This window comes from Heloderma suspectum, chromosome 3 (assembly GCF_057233095.1).
Source record: "Heloderma suspectum isolate Gila_16-S chromosome 3, 16-S_ref, whole genome shotgun sequence".
Taxonomy (NCBI): domain Eukaryota; kingdom Metazoa; phylum Chordata; class Lepidosauria; order Squamata; family Helodermatidae; genus Heloderma; species Heloderma suspectum.
Window position 1 is genome coordinate 47,919,150 of NC_139460.1, and position 24,676 is coordinate 47,943,825.

The window sequence follows — 24,676 nt, forward strand, 5'->3', positions numbered from 1 at the left end:
ATTTCCCTTAGGATGGACTGATTTGACCTCCTTGCAGTCCAGGGGACTCACAAGAGTCTTCTCCAGCACCACAGTTCGAAAGCATCAATTCTTCGGCGCCTTCCTTATAGTCCAGCTCTCACAGCCATACATTACTACTGGGAAAACCATAGCTTTGATTAGACTGACTTTTGTCAGCAAGGTGATGTCTCTGCTTCTTACTATGCTGTCTAGGTTTGCCATAGCTTTCCTCCCAAGGACCAAGCGTCTTTTAATTTCATGGCTACAGTCACCGTCTGCGGTGATCTTGGAGCCCAAGAAAGTAAAATCTGTCACTGCTTCCATTTCTTCCCCTTCTATATGCCAGGAAGTGATGGGGCCAGATGCCATGATCTTTGTTTTTTTAATGTTGAGTTTCAAACCAGCTTTTGCACTCTCCTCTTTCACTCTCAACAAGAGGCTCTTGAGATCCTCTTCGCTTTCTGCCATTAGGGTGGTATCGTCTGCATATCGGAGGTTGTTGATAATTCTCCCGGCAATCTTAATTCCGACCTGTGATTCATCCAACCCGGCGTTTCTCATGATGTACTCTGCATATACGTTAAATAAGCAGGGTGACAATATGCAGCCTTGTCGTACTCCTTTCCCAATTTTGTGCCACTCGGTTGTTCCATGTCTGGTTCTTACTGTTGCTTCTTGACCCTCATACAGGTTTCTCAGGACAGGTAAGGTGGTCTGGTACTCCTATCACTTTATTTTTACTCTTTTTTTGAAAAATGGAAGCTGCGATTGTCATGATGCTGAATTGTACATTCAGTAGTGACTTACAGGTCTTCATGGAAAAGTGGAATATACACAGCCCTAGCCATGGACAAAGCACTCTCTGTTCCCAACACTAATGGTACTTTTGTTTATTTACCTACACACACACACACACCCTCTCAAAACTGTTATCTTAGTCCTTTATTACTGTGTTCCTTCCCTTTCCCCTGTGTTGCTCTGTGCCTCTAACCTAAACTTTGTTGAAATGTACTCTTCCTCCCTTTCCTTGGGTTTGGTCTCCAGTACAAGGACTACATATCTACTTTGGAAGAGAATGCAAGCAAGCATCATGAAACCTCCCTTAAGAAGAAAATCTTTTGGGCTTGGTTTGATGTGCTCAGCGAGGAGAACAGTGCATTGTGGGGGAAACAGAGAACTGCAGTTCAATATAGTGACAGGTAATTATATAAACATGTATATTTTTCACTTGAGTTGTATTTATTGCAAGAAGTATTTACCTCTTTTTCCATATATTTATTGCCCTTGTTATCACCTTCCTTGTGGCATGCTAATGCAAAGCAATTCTTGATTCTGATATTCTGTAATCATAGCTTTTAGGGATAGTGAATGCCCCAGAAACCTAGTGGTGTGCATAGACTTAGTCCTGCAGGTCTTGATTCTTCTTCTGCTCCTTATCCTCATAATATTATTATTATTATTACTACTACTACTACTACTATTATCCTCCTCTGTTGGCTAGGGACTTTGAATTTTCATTAGAGTAATAACAGAGAGAGAGAGAGAGACATACTTAAATTGAAAACTTGATCCTAACAGCAAAAAAACAAAAGGCAGAGGAAGCAGCAAATGTATAAGAAACAAAGGCAGTAATGGGCTGGAAAACATTAGCAGTTCCATTAAAGTTCCAGAGAGGTAGGAACAGTAGAAAGTTGGGTCAGGCAGGAATTGGTCAATAGAGATGATAGAACTGTTTATGAGCTGTATATTTTTAATCATTTGTGTTTAATGCTTTCCTCTGCTGGAAAAAATATGCTGCAAATTTTGTTTTTCTTATACTGTATTTTCATTGCATTTTATAATCTTACGTTGTGAGCCATCCAGAAAACAATATTATTGGGTGGCTATATATAAATATAGTAAGTATGCGAATATATATAAATTTAGTAAGTAAACAGAATGGCGCAGTAGCAGACAGGAGAAAGCTGATGGGAAAAGTGAAACAGTGTATCCTCTTCCTAGTAACGTGCTTAGGTCACTCTCTGTTGTTGCCTATTATGGCTCAGGTCATCTTAATGTCCTACAAGGACAACTGATACTCGGACATCACAATCCTGTACATGTCTACTCTGGTGTAAGCTCCATTGAATTCAATGAGACTTACTTCCAGGTAAGTGGATATAGGAGTGCAGCCCTAATGTATCCTACGAATGTTCTTGTTAGGATGCGTGGACCAGGTGCCACCAGCACTTGCACACACTTGGCAGGAAAACCCCCGAGAGGACAGAACCATGACAGGTTCTAGGAAATAGTTTTAGTGAGCAAAGCCTACTCGTTTTGGTATCAACCCCTTCACTGGGCATCTCTGCTTATTTGAATTTCTTACACAGAGTAAAGCCTCTGAGACAGTGCCACAGGCTTTATTCTGTGTTAAGACTTTCAGATAGGGAAAGTTCCCTGCCCCCACCCCAAAAGGTTGACACCCAAAACATCTTGTGCGTAGTATTCTTAAAAATTGGTTTCCTGGAAACCGTTGAGTGACATCTTGGTTTTTCTTTCGTGTGTGTGCTACGTTTTTGTTTTGTACTGACCTCCATATGTTTTTCATAAACTTGGAAGGCCCACCCTAGTCTTTGAAGAAGGAATATTGAGTGTTGTGGTTCTGGTTATTTTTTTAATGAAAAGGTGGTCTGGCTGTCTACTAATGGGAACACAATAATAAGCCCCAGGCAATTGTAAATTTAAATTTGCAAAATTAAGTTTTAAAGCAAAGATGGGACTCCCAACTATGTGTTTTACCTCATGTAAAAGGGGAAGGGGCATTTGCAAGGGAGAAGTGGTGGGTGGGAGCAGATGCTTATCCTTGCTGCTTCTCCCCTGCCTTTTTTCTTGTTACTATTTTTACCCCAAGTTAAGCTTCAAGACCAGAAGAATTACAGCTGAGGTTAAAAAAAACAATCCCAGGGTGCATTTGCAGGGAAGAATCAGCAGGCATCAGAAGGGTTAAGCATCCCCTCCCCCCACTTGCTGATGTGCTCCTACATTCACAGTAAGTAGCAGATATGTGCTTGCTGTTTTTAAGATGTAGTTCTACCCTGAGAAGAGGAAGTAGCATGGCTGGTAACATTCATTTATGAAATCAGGGCAATCTGTGTAGTTTACACTGTGGTCCTCTGTAGCAGATGATGCTAGCCCTGTTCCAGCTCAGTTGTGCTGTGTTGGCATTATACCCTGTTCCCACTAGGCCTGTTCCGTGCATAGGCAGATGTTCCCCATGCTGGCACAGATCCCTGAGGGGGTAGAGGGGTGGGGCAGGTGTTATGCTTGGCCTTCTGTTACAGAAGGGATTTATGTGCTTGACAAGGGCTTTCGAGTCCTGAGGGATAGCTATAGTATCAAGGTACTTGTCTGACAAGAGCTTTTAAACAAAAAAAATCTTAATCCCGTTCTCCAAATATGCCAGTGCAGGAAGATCATGGAACACCTTTCACAGCAATCAGTTTTTCCATGGAAAAGATGGATCTGAGGATATTTTCAGTATTCCCTTGGAAGATACTTAGTTTTCATGGATTATATTGTTGCCCTCACCTAATAACCTTTCAGGTTAAACAGTAATTGACTCTAAATATGATCATCTAGTCCTTTCTAGCTTTTCACAACTTCATCCATTTGCCTACTGAAATAAGCTGATAATTCAGCTATCTTATTTATGTATTTATTACACTTATTTATATCCTGCCTTTCGGGATACAAATCTCTGATTCAAATTCTCACTCCACCACAAAGCTTGCTGGGTGACCTCGGGCCAATCATTCTCTCACCCTAACCTACCTCACAGGGTTGTTGTGAGGATAAAATTGGGGGGGGGGGATTGGCAATCATGTAAACTGCCTTCAGCTCTTTAGAAGAAAAGTGGGATGTAAAATTAATGAGTGTTATCCAATGTTAATTCTACTTAGAATAGACCACCCACTGAAATGAATGGGAGCTGTTAATTTCAATGGGTCTAACTTTAAATAGGACTAACATTGGATACAACGCCAATACATTTAAAAAATGTATTATCGTGAGCAAGCACTGCTCTCTAAAAGTCACAAGCCGCTCGTCTTTCTAGTGCAATTTACCTGTACTCTCATGATAGCCAAAATGTGTCTCACATTAGTTTTATTTCTAGGTATCAGGAAATGTATCTCTGGTATGTTGGGCATAGTCATAGTCAATGGTCAGGTGTTAAGTTTGGGACATACTTTCCACAAATCTCTTAGGAGCTAGTCAGCAAATATATGTTTATGACATCTGACAATTCAGATATTACAAAGAGATGCATCTTCTGTGTATGTGTCGAGAAAAGTCACATAAGAGGCAGGCCATGGAAGCACCCATTGTAATAATCAGAAACACTGGCTATCAGGTGGTCTGTGTGGGCAAGAGCTTTTTGCTAGCTTGGATAACCAATTCTGCTAGCAAGGAGCTTCCATGAAGAGACCATCAGTACTGCAAATGTAGAACCTCTCCTCCTGGCCCTAATTTCATGACTGGGGACAAAGAGGAGTAAGGCAGAGGTAGAAAGTTTTCTTCCTTTTACCCTCTCTACCCTTCTGGGCTCCATGAAGAGCTGCTGTAGCCCCTCTGCTTGCGCTAGGAAGCACCCTGCTGGAAAAGAAGGGCTATGGAGAGTCGTTCTGGAGCTGGTGCCATTGTGCAAGGTCTAGGGACAGCTGCCCCTTTTCTCTGGAACCAGGGAATGTGTGTATTGGGGGGTGGCAGATTTTCCCTCCCATTATCCCCTTCAAAGCTTAAAGCAGGGATGGGTTCCCCATCTGGCCTGCCACCTTCCCTCTCAGGCCCCGTCCAATGCCCTGCGCTAGAGAGAGGCAGTCTTTCTCCATGCACAGAGAGATATGAACCGATCATTCTGTGCCTCTCCCTGCATTCCACTCTCTGCATAGAGAAAGGAGACAAGGCGTGGGCTTTAGGAGGAAGGGGCCCACCCTCTCAGGGAACATCTGGGAGGCAATCCGCCCCCAGTGTTGGAACTGTTCCTCACCCCTTGCTTAAAGCATCCTGTTGGGGTGGAGAAATTGGGCTTTGAGGGGAGGGAGATGCGGTGCAAAGGTAAAAAGAGAAGTCCCTTTGCCCCTTTCCTCTCCCACTGTCTCCTGCCCTTGCTCTGAAGTCCCACTCTGTCACCTTCTATCCCTTCGCCATCCTCGTGCCAGATCTCCCTACTTGTGTTGTGGAACTGAGGCTGCCACATAGTATACTCCTCTTGCCTGGTAGTTCAGTGGAGACGGTAGGCAGGCAGAGACAGGTGGCAGCCTGGACATAGCAGCTGCATGGGAAAGACTCCGTAGAACAGGGCTGCAGAACCTCAAGGAGGCTCAAATCTGGCTCTCCAGGGTTCCTCAGAAGGCCATGTGCCCTTTCCCATGACTGCCAATCATTGGGTTGTTTCCTGGCTTTTTCACAGTTTTCCCCGTTATAAAAGGTTGAAATGCCTCTCCTAAGGCCTATACTGGCAGTGGTATTTGCCCCCCCCCCCAAGCCTTTGGCCACACTCACCACTGACATGCAGCCCCCATGTGCTCCTCTGAAATGGAATTCAGCCCTCTGGCTCAAAGCTGCAGTTGCCACACAAGTCCTCCCCCTCCCCGCCACCACCTTTTAAGATGTGAGGGGGACAGTCTCCCTCACAGTTTATAATCCTGTTGGGGTGGGGGATATTTAAATTGAATCCTACCCATTCAACTGGAACATGCAGTACTTTCTCTCTGCTCAGACTGTGGCAGTGAACAGCAAAGAACCACCACTTTATGGTTATCTCTTCCTCCACAGGAGCAGTCTACGTTTTAAAGTGTTCGTTTATCAGATTTGTTGAAGGGAATGCGAGAATAAGAACAAGGAAATGAATTTGTTACACATAATGTATGTTTTAATGAATATATGCATGTAATTCTGGTGCCTTCGGCATGTTTTCTCCTCCCACCCAATTTTTAATACAGGAGGATCGTGCTGACAGCATTCAGAGCCTGGAGGCAATTCCCCACACTGATGAAAGAGGAAAGGAAGAAAGAAGAAAGACTAGAACAGCTGAGGAAGAGAGTAGCTGAAATTCTGCCAGACTTCCGAACATGACAGATGGATTCCAGGCCGGAAGGCAGGTGGGATTGGGAGAAAAGGGAGTTTGCATGCCCCACTCTCGGATTGAGAATGAATCTGTGGAGGCATTCCAGCAAATGGTAGTCCTGTGTGCCTGTCTGTCTCTGTCCACAGTGTGGCAGCATCTTTGTTCTCCAGGGGAAATGTCCTTCTGAACGTTTGTACATAGGCATTCGCTACTTGAGAATGTAGCAATCAAAAGTAGTCTAACATCAGAGCCTCCTGTTTCTGTCGCCATCTGTTGGTCTGCTTCACTCTCACACAGTTTTGTGATCTCTGCGGTGTGGTGCTGCAGGCTGGATATGAATATAACAAGAACCTAAGCAAGACCAATCAGCCCTGTCCAAATGGTTGGAATACTCACACGTGCCGTCCTGTGACACAGAGTTGTACCGTGGAGAAGTGGCTCCCACGCAGCCACGCATGTGGGCGTAAACATAAATGGAGTCCATATCAAAACTGACATAACAGCCATCAAAAGGCTGAGGGACTGGATACTTTACCTCCACAATATAGTCACCATAACAGATAAAGCAGCCTTCCTCAACCTGGTGCCCTCCAGATATGCATAGCATATGTATGGTGGGGGGATTTTGGGAGATGTAGTCCAACACATCTGGGTAGCAGCAGGTTGGGGAAGGCTGCCTTATCTGTTTTGGTGGCTGTATTGTTTCAGACAGCAGGCTTGCAGCTGTGCGCTTTGCAGCTGAAATCTTCCTGTTTCTTTTGAACCTTTCTCCCTCCTCTGGGTTTGATATGATATGGCTAGACATGGAGAGGTTCTCCTGTTAACACGCAGCAGCATTTTTCGTAGCTTGCTTAACTCTTACCTAACTCACATTTGCTGGAACTCCATTTAGGGGCATTGCTGATACATCTAAGCATTGTCAGGGATTTCAATTGGATTTAAGTATGTTCTTGTTGCAGTCCAGATGTATAGATGTGAGCAGTCTGAAAATCCCTAGAGCCTAATATACCACCTACTTTCCCCAGCCTCCTGGGTAAGGGAGCTTGATTAGCCTTCTGTACCTCCCAGGGCATAAGCACTAAGTAAAGAGTTCCATAAAACAGGGCTGGAGAACCATTTTCAGCTGAAGGGCCAAATTGGCTCTGGACATTAGGTGCTACCTCTCAGCAGTGACCAGGACCACTGCCCTATGTGAATGGAGCTGCTGCTGGTATTCCCCCCCACCCCATTATCACACATATACAGGAATGTGCACAGCCCCACTTCCACCTCCTCTGCTGGTCCATGTAGATTCAGCTGTGGGATGGTGTGGTGGCAGCCCTTTTCCCTGCCCCAGTGCTGAAAGAGGCTTATTTCTGAGGCGCAGCATATCCTTACCCCCAGCTCTGAGAGAGGGAAAAGGGGCTATCTCTGGTCTGCTGCCTCCAGTCTGTTCCCCATGCCAGCCATAGAGGAACAAGGCTTTTAAGACTCACACACTGCTGAAAAGCCAGTTCTGTGTAGCTGAGCAGAAGCCCAGTACTAATGAAGACCATGTTTTAGAAAAGCAAACTTTGTCAACTAAGCCATTTTCTCCCTTTAAAATAATTTTCTTTGATAATATTAGCTACAGGTACTGCTTAAATGATCTTTTTTTTTTTTTTTTAGAAAAATGTGTAGCTATACAGCTGTTATTGGCAGCTTTTACTATCAGTAAACATAGTAACATAACCTTCTCGGTGAAATAGTTGAACAGGAGCCTCAGTCCCTCAGTGGCAGATCATGTAACAGGGCTTGGAAAACAAAGGGATTTGTCAGGCAGCTGAGAATAGCCTTTCCAACAGATGCCCAAGTAGGGCTGGCCTTAGGCATCTGACCACTCTTTATGAGCTATATGGCATCCTTCTTCCCTGCGTTGAATGCTGGAAGTCCTGGATCTGGTATGCCCTGGTTGGGGGCATGCAGCCCATCACATTTTTAGAGATTCTGACACACCCAGTTTCACAGCTCTAGCTCTCTTCTCACCTCAAGTACAGGCTACACTCTCCCAGCTATCTAGTTCCTCCTACCTCTTCCTTCAGACCCCTATTGCCTGGCCTTCTGTGCCTCTTTTTTTCAGGAGTACTCATGCTACAATTTTGGACCTGAAGCACCAAGTCAAACTAATACCCTGCTGCTCTGTACCCCTAAGAACTGCATCCAAAGGAGGATTTCACTTGATGTGGGGTTCCCTCAGAGCCAGCCCAAGACATTTTGCTGCTTGAAGTGAGGCAGCCAATGTCTCTCCCAACCAAGTCAAGTGACATAGTACCCACGGCCAGTCATGTTAGCATCTGAAACAAAAAATTATACAAATGTGTCCCCTTCTCCATAGTAGTAAAAATACACTAATAACAATGATTTGTTGTACTTTCATGATACCCAAAATCAGCTGCCTGAGGCAGCTACCTCACTCTGCCAAATGGTAGGGCTAGCCCTGTATGATGGTAAAGGCTGCACCCAAAGGAATTGTCCCTTCTATTCAACTCCTTAAAGTGCAGGAGCCTCCCAATGTTGAAAGTAAGCTTATCAAGTTTATTTTCTCCTGACCCACATGTACACCATCTTCCAATGCCTATCTACTACTTGTACAAGGTCTTGTGCTAGCCCCACTTTCTTCTAGACCACTCTTGTGTTTTATGCCTCTACCATTTTTTCAGGCCTGCTTTCCAGTGTATTTTGCCTGTATTTCATTTCCTTTAGCCACTGTGAGACTCAGGCAGCTTCCTTTCTTTTGCTACTGGCATATACCCGCCTGCCTGATCCTGTTTCATGCACTACACAGGAACAAAGCCAGGCTTACCAGTAAGTATATACTCAAGGAAGAACTGCAGCCAATTCCAGATCTCTGACTCACAGATCTGTATGACACCCTTTTGCTGCATTCACACATTTTTAGATGTACACTTAACAATGTATGTAATATCTGAGGAAGCACTTGTATTCCTAGTTCTTAGTACACTGCTTCCCCCCCCCGCTTCAGCCTCCCACCTTCTTCAGACCTCCTTTCTTTGAGTTTACCAATCCTCAGTCCCCCTACTTTGTCCACACAACCCTTGGTTGGCTTATCAGTTCAACTTGGAGCTTGAATGTCACAAACACTCTAGGCTAATGACTTCCCTCTGAAGTTAGAATGTTAATGGAGAGTCCACATTACCATATCAGTTCATCCAATCAGGCTAGAAGCTTTATTTCCTTCCCCACACCACCACAAAAATCCCTTAACATATTATATAAATGAACTTGTGGTAAGGGCAATTCTAGTAAATGTTATACTGTTTAAGATTGTTCGATTTGTAGTCCAAAAGTACTCATTTGTCCCAGAAGTGGTATAATAATTAACGGCTCCCATTTCTCTGCTCACAACTGTGGATTTACCCATCAACTTTTGCTTAACATTGCCCACACTTTCATCCTCTAACATCATGATTTGTGAGTACAAAGGTGGTTAAAGTGTATTAAGGCACAATCCTATGTGTGTGTAGACAAAAAAAAAAAAAAGTGCTACATCTCTCAACATTCCCTAGCGAGCATTGCTGGCTGGGGAATGCTGGGAGTTGTACGGCATTTTTCTGTCTAAGGATTGTGCCTTAAGGTCTCAGTCAACTTATCTTGGGTATGCACCTTTAATTTTACAAGAGTAGTAGAAGAATGTCTGCTTATATTCTCTACCCTGCCCTGAGCCCTGACACCTGTAAGGAAATAGGCTCAATAAGAGAATGTGCCTGAACAATTTTGCTTCTTGTAGAACATTTGTTATTAACTTGTCTTCAGAAGGCAGGTCAAAGATTTAAGAACAGTACACAGGGGTAACAGCTTTGGTTTATGACTTGTTAAACAAACCTTTTATGGAGGATGAGTATCTTTCTGTAATCACTTAAATGAACACAGTTGTTTTTTTTAAATTATTTGACTTGGCACTGAACCTCAAATACTGGACACATAACACAATTCCACCACAATGTTCAATAAAACCCACAGCTGAAGTGATTCACAGTTAAGTTTCCAAATAGCAGTGGGGGGGGGGGGGATAAAGTTAGAAGCAATTCTGGTCTATGGTCCCATGGTTTTCAGTTGTCAGCAAGTCTATGCATCATGAGCTGTTGAGAAGGCAAATGCCCAGTTTCTTAAAGAATTAAAGTCCTTCACTGTACAGTGGAGCCTGGCAGTGGAAAAAGATAATGTCACTTAAAATGTGATAGAAAAATCATTCATCATTACACCATCCTGCCCTGCAGGGGCAAAGTACATTCATATCCCACTTAAAAGTCTCAAAACACATGATTAAGACAGGAGCCAGTGAGGCAGTTGTTATTTGCTCTAGAGAAGACACACTCACCGCAAATTATTTAAGACACTTGAAAGCAATCTACTTCGAAAGAAAAAGCACCATTAAAAATAAGGGGGCTGAAATGCTATTAGCCCAGTGGGAAGAGGAATTTTTTACTTTTCATTTTAAAGAGTTGGAGTAAAATATCTAGATATCCAAATACAGTTATTTGACACCTACAAAATGTCTGGTAAATACAAATGCATGATTGCAAAGAGACAGGAGGTTTATTCCTAACACTGCATTTCTCACGGTACTCACCACAAGGTTTTCATGTTGCTTTGGTTTGACTTTGACACAGCAGTGACAGAAACCAAGGAAGAAACCCAGCCGTAAAAATTCACTGGGGCGCATTTACTGGAATTCTTTGTGCAACACAGAAGAGCATTTAAAAGGTGAATTCTGTTACATAATATTTAATCTAAATTACACCAGAGCCATAATGGGAGAAAAGTCACACTTTACTAGGTTAGTTTAGCTAGTTTCACCCAACTCTATATTCTGCTTTTCTATACAGAAATGGGTGACTCCTCCCTCCCTTGGGATTCATCCCATGCCCCTTAACCCTATAGAAAGGCGCTTTTTTGGTAGGGGAGGGAAAGATTGGTTGCATAAGCTTCCTTCCACTTATTCAACCATTGGATACAACTTAATGTTTAAATGCCCTTTCCCCCTTTCTGTTCCACCCTCTCACGCATCTGACCTTTCTATGAAGGAAGCTATGTCCAAGTGTCATTTGGTTCCAATCCCTGTCGCTCTTGTGCTGATACATGATCAAGCTTCAAACTACATCTATGTGGGGGTAGGGGAATAAAGTGCTTCACCTTCGGTATAAAAGGTTAGGTGGTATTACCTTCCAGTTATTTGATGCAATGCACAGGAGTATTTAAAAAATCTCAGAAATCTAAGTGGCCTTCACATGTTGCCACACTGAACTGCCTTTCTATGGCAACATTTCCTTCTAATAAATGTGCTTTTGTGTTTCTAAGAGACTCATGAGGTCATCCTTTCAACTTTGCTGAGGAAAGCTCAAGTACAAAACAAGCAACGATTGGCTTTAGAAGCATTCCCTTTTAAAACTCCTTTATATTATTATATTTATATTATATAAATATAAATAGAACATTTATCTTATGTGTTTTGCTACATCTACTCCCAATAATACAATGTAAACAAAAGTTCTTCACCAGCTTCCTCAGGCTGTACAAGGGTGTGCTGAAACATGGAGGCAAATGCTCGTTGTACTGCACTCCACAAATAACCACTTAATATTCAATTATTTTGTTATAGCTCTCAATAAAAATTTTTCTATCTGCGGCATATCCTGTATTTTAACCTTCATTCTTAACAGCATATGATTCTCCTACTTACACTAGCTACTCATAAGATCACACAGTTGTTATAGCAAGACTCCAATCTTCACTTCCTGGCTTTCAGCCTATCCCAACAGTTTCCCCATATTTGTTCCTGCTGCATACTTTCTACACACCATTAACATGGAGAAAAACCTTCATATTTAGTGAATTTCTCAACTGCTTAGAATTATTATCATTATCTGTGAACACGAAGTATCATTACTTTGTGTTGAGCAGAAGCTGAGCATTTGAGGACTTCTACCTAAATATTCTGCCAGGCAGTATAATAAATACAGGTGGAAGAAAAATCCATCTGCTGGTATGCTAAAATAGAGAATGAAGCTGAAACACAAATTTGTTTCAACTTGAAACTTGTGCAATAATGTGCTTATGTTGGTGTCAAGGAAAAGCTCAGAGCCAAAATGGGACAATTCTCTTTGGAAATAAACATTTTCAGGAACAAAGATGAGTTCATGTCTCCAGCTATCTATTGCTCCCTACCTTTTCAGCCAATGGTGTGATTAGGTTATTTTGAACTGTTTGTAAAACATATACATGTATTAATAAGAGAAGTGAACCTATGCAAAGAACTGAAAAACTAGTGAATTCAAATTCCCACATCCATCAAATTAACCATCATGCCTCAGCTGAATTTATAGCATCTTGTTTAGAAGAATAGTATGGCACTACTACAGGTAACAGAAGCAAATGATACAACTGAAGGTGCAATGCCCTATTTCTTCAACAAACAGCGGAACCATTACAAAGTATAATTTAGATTTAAGGTATTCCCTTCTCACCAGGTTAAAGAAGTGGATATGAAAGTATAGTAACTATTTTATACAATACAGTCTTCACTATCCCAGGCTAGTCATTATCTTAATATAAATGTAGCTCACTGCCCCGCAGCTGTATTGCACTATGATCCTATATAAATCTAGGCACTTCAATCTTTCTAAACTTCTGATTGTCCAAATTATTTTTATAACAGGGCTATAAGGCAAGGATCCTAAACTGAAGTGCATGGCCCACAATAATTTTTAAAAATACTTTATTTAATTTCATTTCTATACCGCCCAATAACCTCTCTGGGTGGTTCACAAAAATTAAAGAACAGTTAAAGGTATGATCTATATCCCATGCAAATCAGAGGCAAGTTACATCAATTTTCCAATTTGCGTTCAGTATAAAGTACTTTCTGATCTCCAGTATTGCTAATATGGTTTTTTTCATGTTTTAAGTTTCTGGATTCAGGTGTTTCAAGAACTTGCTTTTGGAAATTATAGATTGCAATTTTAAATTTATAAATGTACGAGTTGCTTTTTGGCTGAATAAGACCAAATTAGTTAAACTTACAATTAAAACTTGAAACAATTTTATAACTGAAAAACGCAATTTAAAACATCACTCACAGCAGAATTAAGAGCAGGAAAGATTCTTAAAAACAGAGTATGGAGCCAATACATTTAAAATACTAAAAAGCTATGTAGAACAAAAAACTTTTTAAAATCTGCCTAAAACTGAATGGAGGAGGGGCCAGTCCTGTCTTCCCTGTCAGGATGCAGTCACAGACAAGGCCCTATCCTGTCTTCCCACTACCCTAGCTTGTCCTGGTTCTGGGAAGTACAGAAGGGCACCTGAAGATTCATTTGGGAGGTGGTCTTTTAGATATTCTAGCCCTAAGCCATTTAGGAAGCAATCCTATGGCCCAGAGATGGGGGTGGGGGGGATGATAGGATTTTTGGATTCCTGGATCTGAGGTCGGAGACAGCACTCCAACCGCAGACCCAGGAGTCTGAGCTCCCCTCTCCATCACAGAGCTTGCAAGAAGTGCAGAGATTACTGTGCCAGCTGTCTCTCCAAGGTTGCTTTTGCAATCTTGGAAAGGAGGGAAAGGGGGAGGTTCTGTGGACAGGGAGGAAAGGGGACTAGGGAGGATGGCTTACAAAAAATCCCCTAGCCTCACCAGCCTCCTTCCCTTGCATTCCACAGAGACCCAGCTCGATGGGCGAAAAAGGCTGTCTAGTAAATATGCAGAGTGGGAGGGGCGTGGAGGTGAAGACTGCCTCTGTACTCCTGCCGCTCGGCATAGGATGCCCACCAGCCTCCAAGTGCAGAGGGTAATGGGCCTCCCGCTTGAACTGCGCTCTTAGGGCTTTATAGGTAAGCACCAGCACTTTGAATTTTGCCCAGAAACAGATCAGCAGCAGCATAGTTAATATAAGACCAGTATAATATGGTCAGGGGCCACGGTGGCTTAGTGGTTAAGACGCTGAACTGCAGACTGGAAGGTCGGCAGGTCAGCAGTTCGAGACCCGAGTGCTGCGTGACGGAGTGAGCTCCCGTCTTCAGTCCCAGCTTCTGCCAGCCTAGCAGTTCGAAAGCAAGAAATTGCAAGTAGATAAATAGGTACCGCCTCGGCGGGAAAGGTAACAGCGTTCCGTGCACCTCTGTGTTCAGTCATGCCGGCCACATGACCACAGAAGCGTCTTCTGACAGCGCTGGCTCTTTGACTTAGAAACGGGGATGAGCACCGCACCCTAGAGTCGGACACGACTGGTTGGGGACACCTTTACCTTTTTTATAATATGGTCAACAAAGCTTGCACCTGAAGGTAATTTGGCCAGTGCATTTTGCACTGGCTGCAGCTTTGAACACAATGCAAAGGTAGCCACACATAGGGGGTATTGCAGTCATCTAAATGGGAGGTGATTAAGGTGTGGATCACTGTGGCCAGATCTGCCTTCTCCAGGAAGGGGTGCAACTGGCATACCAGGTGAAGCTGGGCAAAGGCACCCAGCTTGTATTATGAACCATCTTCCTGATTCATTCATTCAGTACAACCACGTTTCTGAGGTAAAGAGGTGGGGCAAATGTGACAACAGCATATAGAACCAGATGAATGAAGCCACCCATCAGCCTCACAAATCACAGCTTTAAAGAAAAAGCCTCCCAAAGGCACTTAATAGAACCACTGAAAAATCTGTTCTTCTAAAGATGAAGAAACTGAGGTTAACAAATGTGGGATTATTTTTTGCATGCTCATGGAACAGCAGAACAGTGCCTTTTTAATAGCACCCCCACAAATTGACAAAGCACAGAATTTACAATAGAAAACTAAAGCTCAAAAATGCCAAGTGACTTGTCTATGGTGCATTATGATTAGGCCACACTAATACCTTAAATCAAGGTTTCCCAAACTTCTTGGATTTAGACCCCTTTCTAAACGTAAGCCCCACAACCCGATACCAGCTGCCCCTTTGCCTTAAATCCTCATATACAGCTGAACATATGCAGCCTCCTGGTGTGTGCGTAGAGATTTATGGATCGAGTCACTAATCCAAAAACATTCGCTTCTAATGCTTAGAGAAGGTCCTATTAGATTTCTCCCCTAGAATCAACCAGAGGAGGCGGCAAGAAGGGGTCGAGCGACTGTGGCTAGAAGCTCCCCTACCTCTCTGCAGCTCACAGTTAGCATAGCAGTTTGGTTAGCTATGATGCTAAACCTCTGTGCTGGGAGGGTAGTGCCTCTGACTCTGGATGTTCTTCCTCCCTGGAACGTTATGCTCGTGTTTCTTGCATTGCCCCAGGGGGGTGGGGGGTGTCCTTCACACTGAGAACCGCTGTAGTAAAATATTACATTGGAATTGGAGAGAATATTCCTCCCTAAACCCTGTAGCAACTTGATGATGCTCTGACAATTAAGACTTGACCATACACTTTCCTAAGCACCAGCACTTCCATCTGCTGACTGATTCACACATGCAAGTGCCTCACAGGATGACCTAAGAACTGAATGTATGAAGGAATAGCCTCCACAGAAAAGCAGTCATGTCAGGTGATATGAAAGCCCCCTCTCTGGTGTTTGCTCTGTGATGGCTGTTTCATACATGGATGTCATCACACAGCACAGGCATCAAGTGAGGAACATACAAATGTAGTCATCTTCATACTGAGGTCTTTCCCGTCAATTGTTTGGTATAGTGCACGTTTCTGTGAAAATGGTGTTCCATTTTGCAATACGGCTTAAGAGATTGCATTTGGTGCCCAGTTTCCAGCAGATGAGAACTAGGGAGTAATCTATGAGTTAATCCAATGCGTTTGATAACGCTGCTTCATACAATGTCTTCAGCGGAGTGCTGTAGAGCAGGTGAGCGCCAGGTCAAGAACTGGATCCAATTGCGAAGGAAGCCTCGATTGTATTGGCCTGTGTTGACCACCATGCCCCATAACAGTGTTTGCCCAGTATTCTCCCGCAACGCAATTCGAGCTTCCCTCTCAGTCACATTGTAGCTGATGTTCAAGAGCTGAATGAGAAGGATGTAGCCCATGCTGGAGGTTACAATGGCACAATACCATACACAGGTGAACGACAGGGCAGAACTAGAAATGGGGAAGAGAAAGCAAGGAAACTGACACAACTGCATTAACGTAGGATGGGGGGGGGGGGCCTCCAGCTCTCCTTGGGTCCCAATTTGGCCTTCTGCGGTTCCCCAAATGTCCACACCCACTTTGCCTATCCACTGCTCAATTGGTGGTTTCCTATTTTTTGTGCAATTTTTCCCTCATTCTAAAATGTGGAAATGCCTCTAAGGCTCAGTAACTGGCAGTAAAAGCTTTAAACTACAATAGGCTGATTTTTTTGTATTTTGGGCTGCACTCTTTTTGCTTTTGGCCCCACCCATCATTGGCATGCAGACCCCAACAGCTTCTCTGAGACTGAATTTGGCCCTCAGGCTGAAAGGGATTCCCCACCCCTGATAGAGAGCTTCAGAGAGAAGGGGGGGGGGGGGACTGACATACTTTCCCAAGAGTAGTAACTTTAAGTCCCCTCCCGCTTTTGATATTGCCTCAAATTGCAGTTTTACCTTCCCCCTTCAAATGCCAGGTTTCATTAGACCATCTTAAAGCTTGTTTTCCAAACAGCACATCATAATCTATGCATTACATTCAATAAGATAATAAGCATGGGACTTCGGTTCTTGTTAAACCAGCTGTCTACCCTAGATATCACTGGCTCTGGAAAAATGGAGAGCTGCTGCCCGTAACAATCAGGTTCCTCTCAAGTGGTTACAATCAGACAAAGACTGATATCTCACACCTTGAGCTTTGGGAGATTTGTATGCAGGATGCTATCTGAATGTATCTAAGGCCATACTGTTTTCCTAATACCAGAAGTGACAATATTAAAGCTCCTTGCCCAGAGATTCCATATAGACTCTGTTACCGTGCTAAAAACCAATTTCTCCACTTCAGATGTGTGTGGACATAAACCTTTCAGTCTTCAGTGACATACTCCATGTACTCCCCCTAGTTAAAACAGGAAAGCTTGTGAGGATTCTATCCTTGTACATGCTTAGTGGAATTGCACAAATTTTATCCTGGCAATTTCCAATAGCAAATAAGGCCACAGGTGTGATTTTTACCAAAGAGTATCCAATTTCATAACTGCTAGATTACAGATAGCGTGGGAGGCAGGGGGTCATCCAGGTATTCATAAGATGACACTGTGTAAGAATGCCTTTTCTGTGGCAGCCCCCTGCCACTGAAACTCCCTCCCCTGGGAGATTTGTATGGCTCCTTCACTGCTTGCTTTTAGAAGGGCAGTTAATATTTTAATTTTTATCATGCTTTGGAAGCCTGAACAATATTCTAGCTGCTGTTAGTTTTGTTATTTGGTTTTACTTACTTACACTGTAAGTATAAAGTACTTACACTACAATTCAGTAACTTGTTCTGAGCCTTTCCCTCACCTGTAGTCTCCATAGACACCAGGACAGTAGAACAGGGCCTTGATGGTGGCTTTCCCCTTACAGATGGTGTCCAGAGTCAAAGAAATTCCATATACAGAGGTGAGCAGAAAAAGGAAGAGAGCAAGGACGAAGGCTTGGTGGTTCTGTTCCCCAACACAGCTGTTAATCCTCCAAGAGACAAAGTAAAAACATTGTTTTCAATAAAGCGGCTTGTAAACAAGGTGCCAGGTTCTCAAGTGCCCATTACGTATTTGGTCTCATCCTTTTTTTCCCTCTGAACTGTGAGGTTTCTAATCCTGGTTTGCAAGGCAAGCACAAACCATACTTTGTTGGTTTGGACAAAACCCACCAGGAAAGGAGAGAGGAAATTGCTTCAAGTGAGGGGAGAAGAGAGGAGAAAAAAGGAGTCCACCAGCTAGAGGACTCCTAGCACTACCAATCAAAAGGTATTGTGCACCTATTCAGTCTTTTTCTCCTTAACAGACATTTTGCTGGTAAGAAAAGAGACAGAAGTAGTGGTAGGAAAACATGGAAAGGTTACAAATGGAAGATGACAACATCTCCCCACCTCCTAAAGAGAAGGTGAATGAGGCACAGTAATTGCAGGATAAAAGGTGCATCTGGAAGCACTCCAAGTCTCCTTGGAAGACTCATTTTATGGTCACCAAAGTATGATATGTCATGTCTGAACCAGCCTAATAAATGATTCATAGGAACTAAGTTTTGAAGAGTTGCTTGTGTAAATATAGCCCAGGAAGAACACGTCACACCAATTCAAAGCAGCCGCTTGAAAGCTAGCACATTCTGTATTGTTGTAGTAGCGACAGCCCAGGTCAATCAGAAAAACTGAGACCAGGGCTTTCTATATTCTGCATCCCAACAGGCTTCACATACCAACTCTGAAATCTAGTATCTGTGCTCAGCACCTTGAAAACCTGAGTGTTCATTGTTTAATGAACAATTAATTTAAGAGTACGTTGTACTCTTTCCAGTGCCATGTGAAGACCTTTTTATTTTTCCAGGAATTTTTAGCATTCCAGTCTTAGATCTGCTGTCTTAGATCTGCTGTTGCATTTTAACTAGCTGCGCTGCTTCTAGGTTTTACTCTGGTTGTATTTTTATTCTGCAATTTGAATCCATTATATTTTATAGTCCATTTTCTGTTGTATTTTTGTGGTTTTAATTTTGTCAACCACCCAGAGAGCTTTGGCTATTGGGCAGTATAAAAATGAAATAAACAACCTAGTTTCTGACCTTCATGTTTACAGACAGCGCTCAGGAAATGTGAAGGCCAAGGAAGCTGAGGAGTGCTGGGCAAGGGCTTCTAGTAGTTCAATGCCTTACAAAGACCTGTGGCTCATACCTACTATCCCTTCCCCGCCTAGTTCAAATGACCCAACCTGCTCTCCCTCCATTCTCCTCTGCCAAGTTCCAACTCAGACTTTTGGAGGAAAAGCATCCCAATTCTTTTTGATAACCCAAATCTTGGAAGCAATTTAAATCATATGAAGTATGCATCAATTGTTGGTTTGCCTGGCTACAAAAATTTTGATCTTCACCCACACACATCCACAACATGGAGTATATACAACCCTGAATTAAATCATTAAGGTATCACAACATTTACAACAGTTAATGGCAGAAAACATTATTAACTACTCCAAGAGGTCCAATTCATGTCACTGCCCCAACGTCTGGTTTTAGAATAGCGGAACAGAAACTCCCCAACTAATACTGAATGCAGAAAATACCAGACATTAGACCTGGAGTCTGATCCATATCACAGAAATGACTGGTCATCAGACCACTCCCTTAAAAACATGGACAGATCCCAAACAAAGTGGGGAGGCATTTCAAGAGGAGCCTTAGCTAACACAGATGTCAGAGAGAAATGTGAACGCCCATTTGAACCTCCAAGGAACATACCAGACACAGTGATGATCCAGTCTCTTCACACACCTGCCACATATCCGGCAATGCCCAGCGCGGGGTGGCCTAACCAAGTGACACTTGGTGCACCAGTCCTCCGTGACCCCACCAGGCCCCTCTTCCAATGTTCTGGGATAGCCCTGGGGGTTACTGTTCATAGCAATGCCAGGTACAGCTGCTCCGTACAGCCCATTGGAGCTCCCCAGGTCATTCCTGTGTAATATGTTGTTATTGTTGCTGTTGCTGCCTTGGCACAGGGCTTTGTCATTGCTTACCTGGCAGAGAAGGTAGCCAGGGTCTCTCTTGGCTCGAGACAGGGCCACAAGCATGAGGAGGAAGCCACAAGTGAGAAGAACCACCTGGCTGAGCCCCACATGGCCCCGGGGGACCACTTCCTGGAGGAACACATAGTACATGTAGCCTAGGGAGAAGAGCCCCAGGCTTAAGAAGAAGAGAGTTTGACCCTTCTTCCTGTGTGTGAGGTAGTAATACCACAGCACCAGCACAGGAAGTGATATCAGGATGACAAGAGCCAAGAGGAAGTGCAAAGCTGCTACATGAAGGAAGACAGGCAGCAGGATGATTGGTGGAAGGAGGCTGATATCAATCTTTACAGCCCCCCTAAGCCACGGGAGGCGAAAGCGGTCCATGAAGGTGTCTGCAATTCTCTCTAACATTCCTGGGGGCAAAGATCTGCAAGTCAGCCACCTGTTAGGGGAAAGCACAGATTTCTGCTTATGTTAGACTGAAGAGACCAAGAAATACATTTGTGTTGGCTTCTGTCATTCTCTCAGTCACTTTGTCACAAAGTTCAGCTGTTTGGGGCTACTTCACATTTTGCAGGAGACGAGCATGTTTTTCTAAAGGTGTATACACTACAATCTGGTTCACACGTCACAACCAACTATAGTTTAAACAACCTATAGTTAGTCGGGGCTGTGCAGGAGTGAGTGAACACGCAGCCCCCTGCCTGCTCGCCATTTCATTTCCACTTTTGTAAACAACGCAGGAACTGGGGTGTTCATTGTGATGTGTGAACCCTGGGTTGCTGAGGGGAAAACAACTCAGATTTTTAACCCAACAACAAACTATGGGCTAAAACTCTGGGTTGTTCCCCCCTCAACAGCCCAGAGTTCCAGGTTCACATAGCACAACAAACAACCCAAGAATGGGGGTTGTTTGCAGAAGCAGAAATGAAGCAAAGCGGCAAGTGAGTGGGAGGCAGCGCATGCACTCCTGACAACCTATGGGCTAAACAACCCATGGATTGTTATCATGTGCGAACCAGATCACAGAAACAAAACCGCAACATTGGACAATCATCAGCTCCCTGGTGATTGAATGTGTCTTTTATGATAACGTAAATTTCTTTCCAAACTCATGTCTTTCCATATATATGTTTATTTTAATATGTACATGGTTTCAGTGTACATGCTAAAAATATTGCATGAATCGGCCATAATCCTGTTACCCAGAAATCTAGACAGCACTGCATGGGATGGCATCTCATCATGTCATCCTAATGCTGATTCATTTGAAATTTGTAAGAATCCTTACATGTTCTGTGGAGACAGCCAAGAAGCACCCTCAAAACAGCTAAGGAAAATCCAGTTCTGTAAATCAGCCCTCAGCTTGCTCAAATTCTATTCTTGTCTGGTCTGTCAGTTTCTCTGGCAAAAAATGCCTCTATAGAAAGAGCAGAGTTTACGAGCTTATGAATTCATCCACTACTTTCAGAATACCCAGTCAGGAAGCTGGGAGTAGGGCATATAGCAGGAAGGGGAATGTGTGGCCCTCCAGATGTTCCATGGACAGCACATTTACAACAAAAAATCAGCCAGCTGCAACACTCAGTGATATGCATCAAGGTTTCTTTAGCTACTGGCACTCTTAGATAGGGAATCCAGAGCATAATGTCTGCTTCGTTCCACCAAGGCTAGCAAGATTCCATGCAATTTGAATCCATATTGCACATCTACCAAGAGCAAAAGCAAACGCACTATGGCAGGGAATGAGTAGACATCCTTCCCAGCCCACTTGTTGGGAGCTTTATACTCATACTTTATAGTATGAATAATAGTCATTTTAATATGAATAATACTCATTTTATTAAAGTAGATACACATTCATCCAGGGAAGCAAAAGGAGATACACACACACACACACACACACACACATATATATATATATATATGTATGTATGTTTCCTCCACTCTTTGGTATCCTTCCCACTGCAGCAAGGTAGTCATCAAATTTCAGCCTATAAAATCCAACAGCTTTTATTTTTGAGGTACATCTGACAACACAGGCTATTGCCTATGAAATTTCATGTCACCATAAACCCAGTAGGACTTTGTTTCAGAGTCACTGGAGAATCATTTGGAGAGTTCTGCTCCTGTCCCTGCAATCCACACTACAGCCATCTTCAAACCTCACTGGGCCTGCTTTAGTGCTTAAAGAGAGGGTCACTGCCAGCAGAGCAGACATGATTCCACACCAGCCTTCCCCAACCTGATGCCCTCCTGTTGTGTTGGACTGCAATTCCCATCATGCTGTCAGGATGATGGGAACTGTAATCTAACACATCTGGAGCCCACAATTATCTCCCTCCATTATGCAGTCAACTTCTTACCCCTAGTCAAGGATAATGAAGGGAATATTTGCATGGCTTCCCTTCACTATGTATGTGTACCTTAAGAAAAGCTCACATAAGCACCGGCCCTTACCCTCCTCTAATCTGCCATAGCAAGTTTTTTGCCTTCTTACTTCTGGAACCTACCGCCCAGGCTGAATCCTCTTTAAATGCAAAGATTCTTCCAAATTGCCAAGGTGCTGTGTGACTATTTAAAAGTGGCACAAAATCAGAAAGTCAACAGGTGAAGCTTACAATCACTGGGAAAAACCAATTATATGGAATGTGGGCTACTCATGGGGCTGTTCAAGGCATAGGCATCCGATTTCCGGAATACCCTCCCCACGGAGGTGTGCCCGGCACCAACACAGCAATTGTTTTGGCATTTTTGTTTGCCCAGGCATTTTAATTTCAATTGGTCGTTATGATGCACCTGTTCCGTTGTATTTGCTGTCCCTTTTTTGTTTTTTTTTTTTTGCGGTTTTTGTTGTTGTTGTTGCGTGATTACAGACACGCTGTTCTGTGTTTTTACTGTATTTTATGAGATTTTAATCGCACTCTTGTACACTGTCCAGCTTATCCCGAGGGCTGAAGGGCAGCTGTAAAAAGTTTTAGCAAATAATAACCCTAACTAGAAGCCCTGTAACAAAATGAGGATGGCAAAGGGGAATTCATCAGCTTTTAAGCCGGAAATCACCACGAGCGGAGGGGGCTACACTGGAGGCAAGAGTTCTGAAAGAACACCCTGCGCGCAGGCAGGCTTGGAAGCCGGAGCCTTTAGAGGCCGAGGGAGCGGCTCACAAGGCCGCCCCGAATGCCGCCACACGAAAGCGGCAGCCGGAGGGAGGTTTCGCCGCCCGAGCGGGAGAGGCAGCCGCCTCCCTACCTTTCACAGCCCTCGTCCAGGTCGTCGCACGCGCACAGGCAGGCCGCCAGGTGGCTCCTCTCCCCCTTCCGATCAAGGTACTCGCAGCAACAGAGGGCGTCCTCCGCCTCGGGGGCCGCTCGAGGCGTCTTTCCTCGGGGCTTCATCGCGCCTCCTCGTCCGGCGGCCGCGCCATAGCGCCCCCGGACCTGGCCGGCATCGAAAAGCGGCGGGCGGGGACGCGCCTTTGCAGCGTGCGAGGGAAAGGACGCCCCGGCTCTCGGGGGCTTGAGCACGTGCGAGCCGCCCAAAGGCGACGGTCTGGGGAAAGTACTAGGGGAGGGGGAGCGGGAGGGGGCAGGGCGACGGGCTCATCGCGGAACGCGCAAGTTCGGGGCGGGGGAGACCCCCACCCACACATAACGACTCCCACTCTGACTCAGCCTAGCGCCTGTAACCCAGCGCCAACCAAATCCCAACGGGGTGCCAGCCCCGCAGCCCCGCCACTTGCTTCCCTACCCCCGGCGCAGCCTCCAGCCGGCCCCCCGCAGGCCACCGCCAGGGGCTCTTCCTGGATCCTAATTTGCCAGCAATAGAGACAAAGGGGGGGGGGGAGCGAGCTACCAACGCGCTCCTCCTCCGGCAACAGTGATTGGCGGAGTTCTTGCTAAGCTCCGCCTGCTCGCTCGCTCTCGCCCCGCTGCCCCTGCTCTGCTGTCAAGGCACAGCCCCGCCCTTCTTGCCGTTCTCCCCTAAGCGTCCTCTCCGCGACCCGAAGCTTCCGGCTTCCTTGGAACGCCGGCCCCTTCCTCTCCTCCTGTGACGTCACGGAGCTCTGCCCAATGCCCGCGGGCGGAACGGGGGCGGGGCTAAAAGTCCCCCCGCGGTGGCGCTCGTCAGAACGCGAGTGGCGCTTGGGGCGGCGGGCTGCGCGGAGCGGGGGGATCGTTCCAGGCAGAGGCGGGGGTGTTGATGTCAGCTGGAGCTGGGCGAGAGTGGCAGACGTCTCCCCAGACGAGTGCCGCCCTCGCTCGCTGGACCCCTAGTTACTTGAAAGAAAGCACTTTGCACATTCTCGGAGTGCTTTTTCTTTATTATCGGGCGGCACGCATGCTGCCGCATCCGCCCTCCGCGGGCTCATCTTAGCCCCTGTTGGTTGACAGAACTGGGGTGAGGGAGGGATGTTTAACTAAACCACTAGGTCTTATTTCAGAGAAAATGCGGTGGATCTAGCCTTCGTCATACAGCGTATGCCTATTGAACTCATAAGAACGTAAGAGCAGCAATGCTGGATCAGACCAAGGGTCCATCTGGTCCAACATTCTGTTCAATGAGACTTAAGTTAGTAACTGAAGTGCCATTGATTTCAATGGGTGTACTTTAAGTATGACGAAGTCTCCTTCTAAGCCAATGTGATTAGGATGGGAGCATGAATGTGATGTATAGTTATTTCTTTCTGAAACCTAGTATGTGAGACAAAGTTCATCCAGCAATACGTTTTGCCACTCCCCCCCCCCCCCCGCCGCCGCAATATTATTTCACTGGGGTTCAAGCAGATCACCTCAGTCACTTGGCAGCTTTCAATATCATCAGCCATGCTACCCTTCCGGGACAATTGTCTGAGCTTGGAGTGGGAGGCACAACATTGCAGTGGTTTGGTCCTACTTGGACGGTCAGTTCCAGAAGGT

At 44.7% G+C, this 24,676-nt stretch overlaps 2 protein-coding genes across 7 annotated transcripts in view; one reads left to right on the forward strand and one right to left on the reverse strand.

The window, feature by feature from the left end:
* The window catches only part of CCDC191 (coiled-coil domain containing 191), a 34,078-nt gene extending 27,726 nt beyond the window's left edge, over positions 1 to 6,352 (forward strand). Inside the window, exons 16-17 of one of the 2 annotated variants that reach the window (XM_084843101.1) lie at positions 1,045 to 1,199; positions 5,982 to 6,352. In XM_084843101.1, coding sequence (XP_084699227.1) covers positions 1,045 to 1,199; positions 5,982 to 6,114 — 288 coding nt within the window. In that variant the 3' untranslated portion in view covers positions 6,115 to 6,352. The remainder of the gene's footprint in view (positions 1 to 1,044; positions 1,200 to 5,981) is intronic. The other variant, XM_084843102.1, reaches the window with a different exon arrangement.
* Positions 6,353 to 12,458: 6,106 nt separating this feature from the next.
* On the reverse strand, positions 12,459 to 23,623 carry ZDHHC23 (zDHHC palmitoyltransferase 23). 5 transcript variants are annotated; one of them, XM_084843107.1, is made up of 5 exons: positions 23,010 to 23,582; positions 19,489 to 20,199; positions 17,563 to 17,730; positions 17,037 to 17,119; positions 12,852 to 16,192 (listed from the first exon to the last, which is right to left on the reverse strand). In XM_084843107.1, exons 1-4 carry the CDS (start codon positions 23,153 to 23,155, stop codon positions 17,062 to 17,064), a joined length of 1,083 nt encoding a protein of 360 aa, XP_084699233.1. In that variant the 5' UTR covers positions 23,156 to 23,582; the 3' UTR covers positions 12,852 to 16,192; positions 17,037 to 17,061. The 5 variants fall into 5 exon arrangements, with proteins under 5 accessions (XP_084699229.1, XP_084699233.1, XP_084699232.1 ...); XM_084843103.1 differs by lacking the exon at positions 17,037 to 17,119 and having other exon boundaries at positions 12,459 to 16,192; positions 23,010 to 23,623; XM_084843106.1 differs by lacking the exon at positions 17,037 to 17,119 and having other exon boundaries at positions 23,508 to 23,588.
* Positions 23,624 to 24,676: the final 1,053 nt, after the last annotated feature.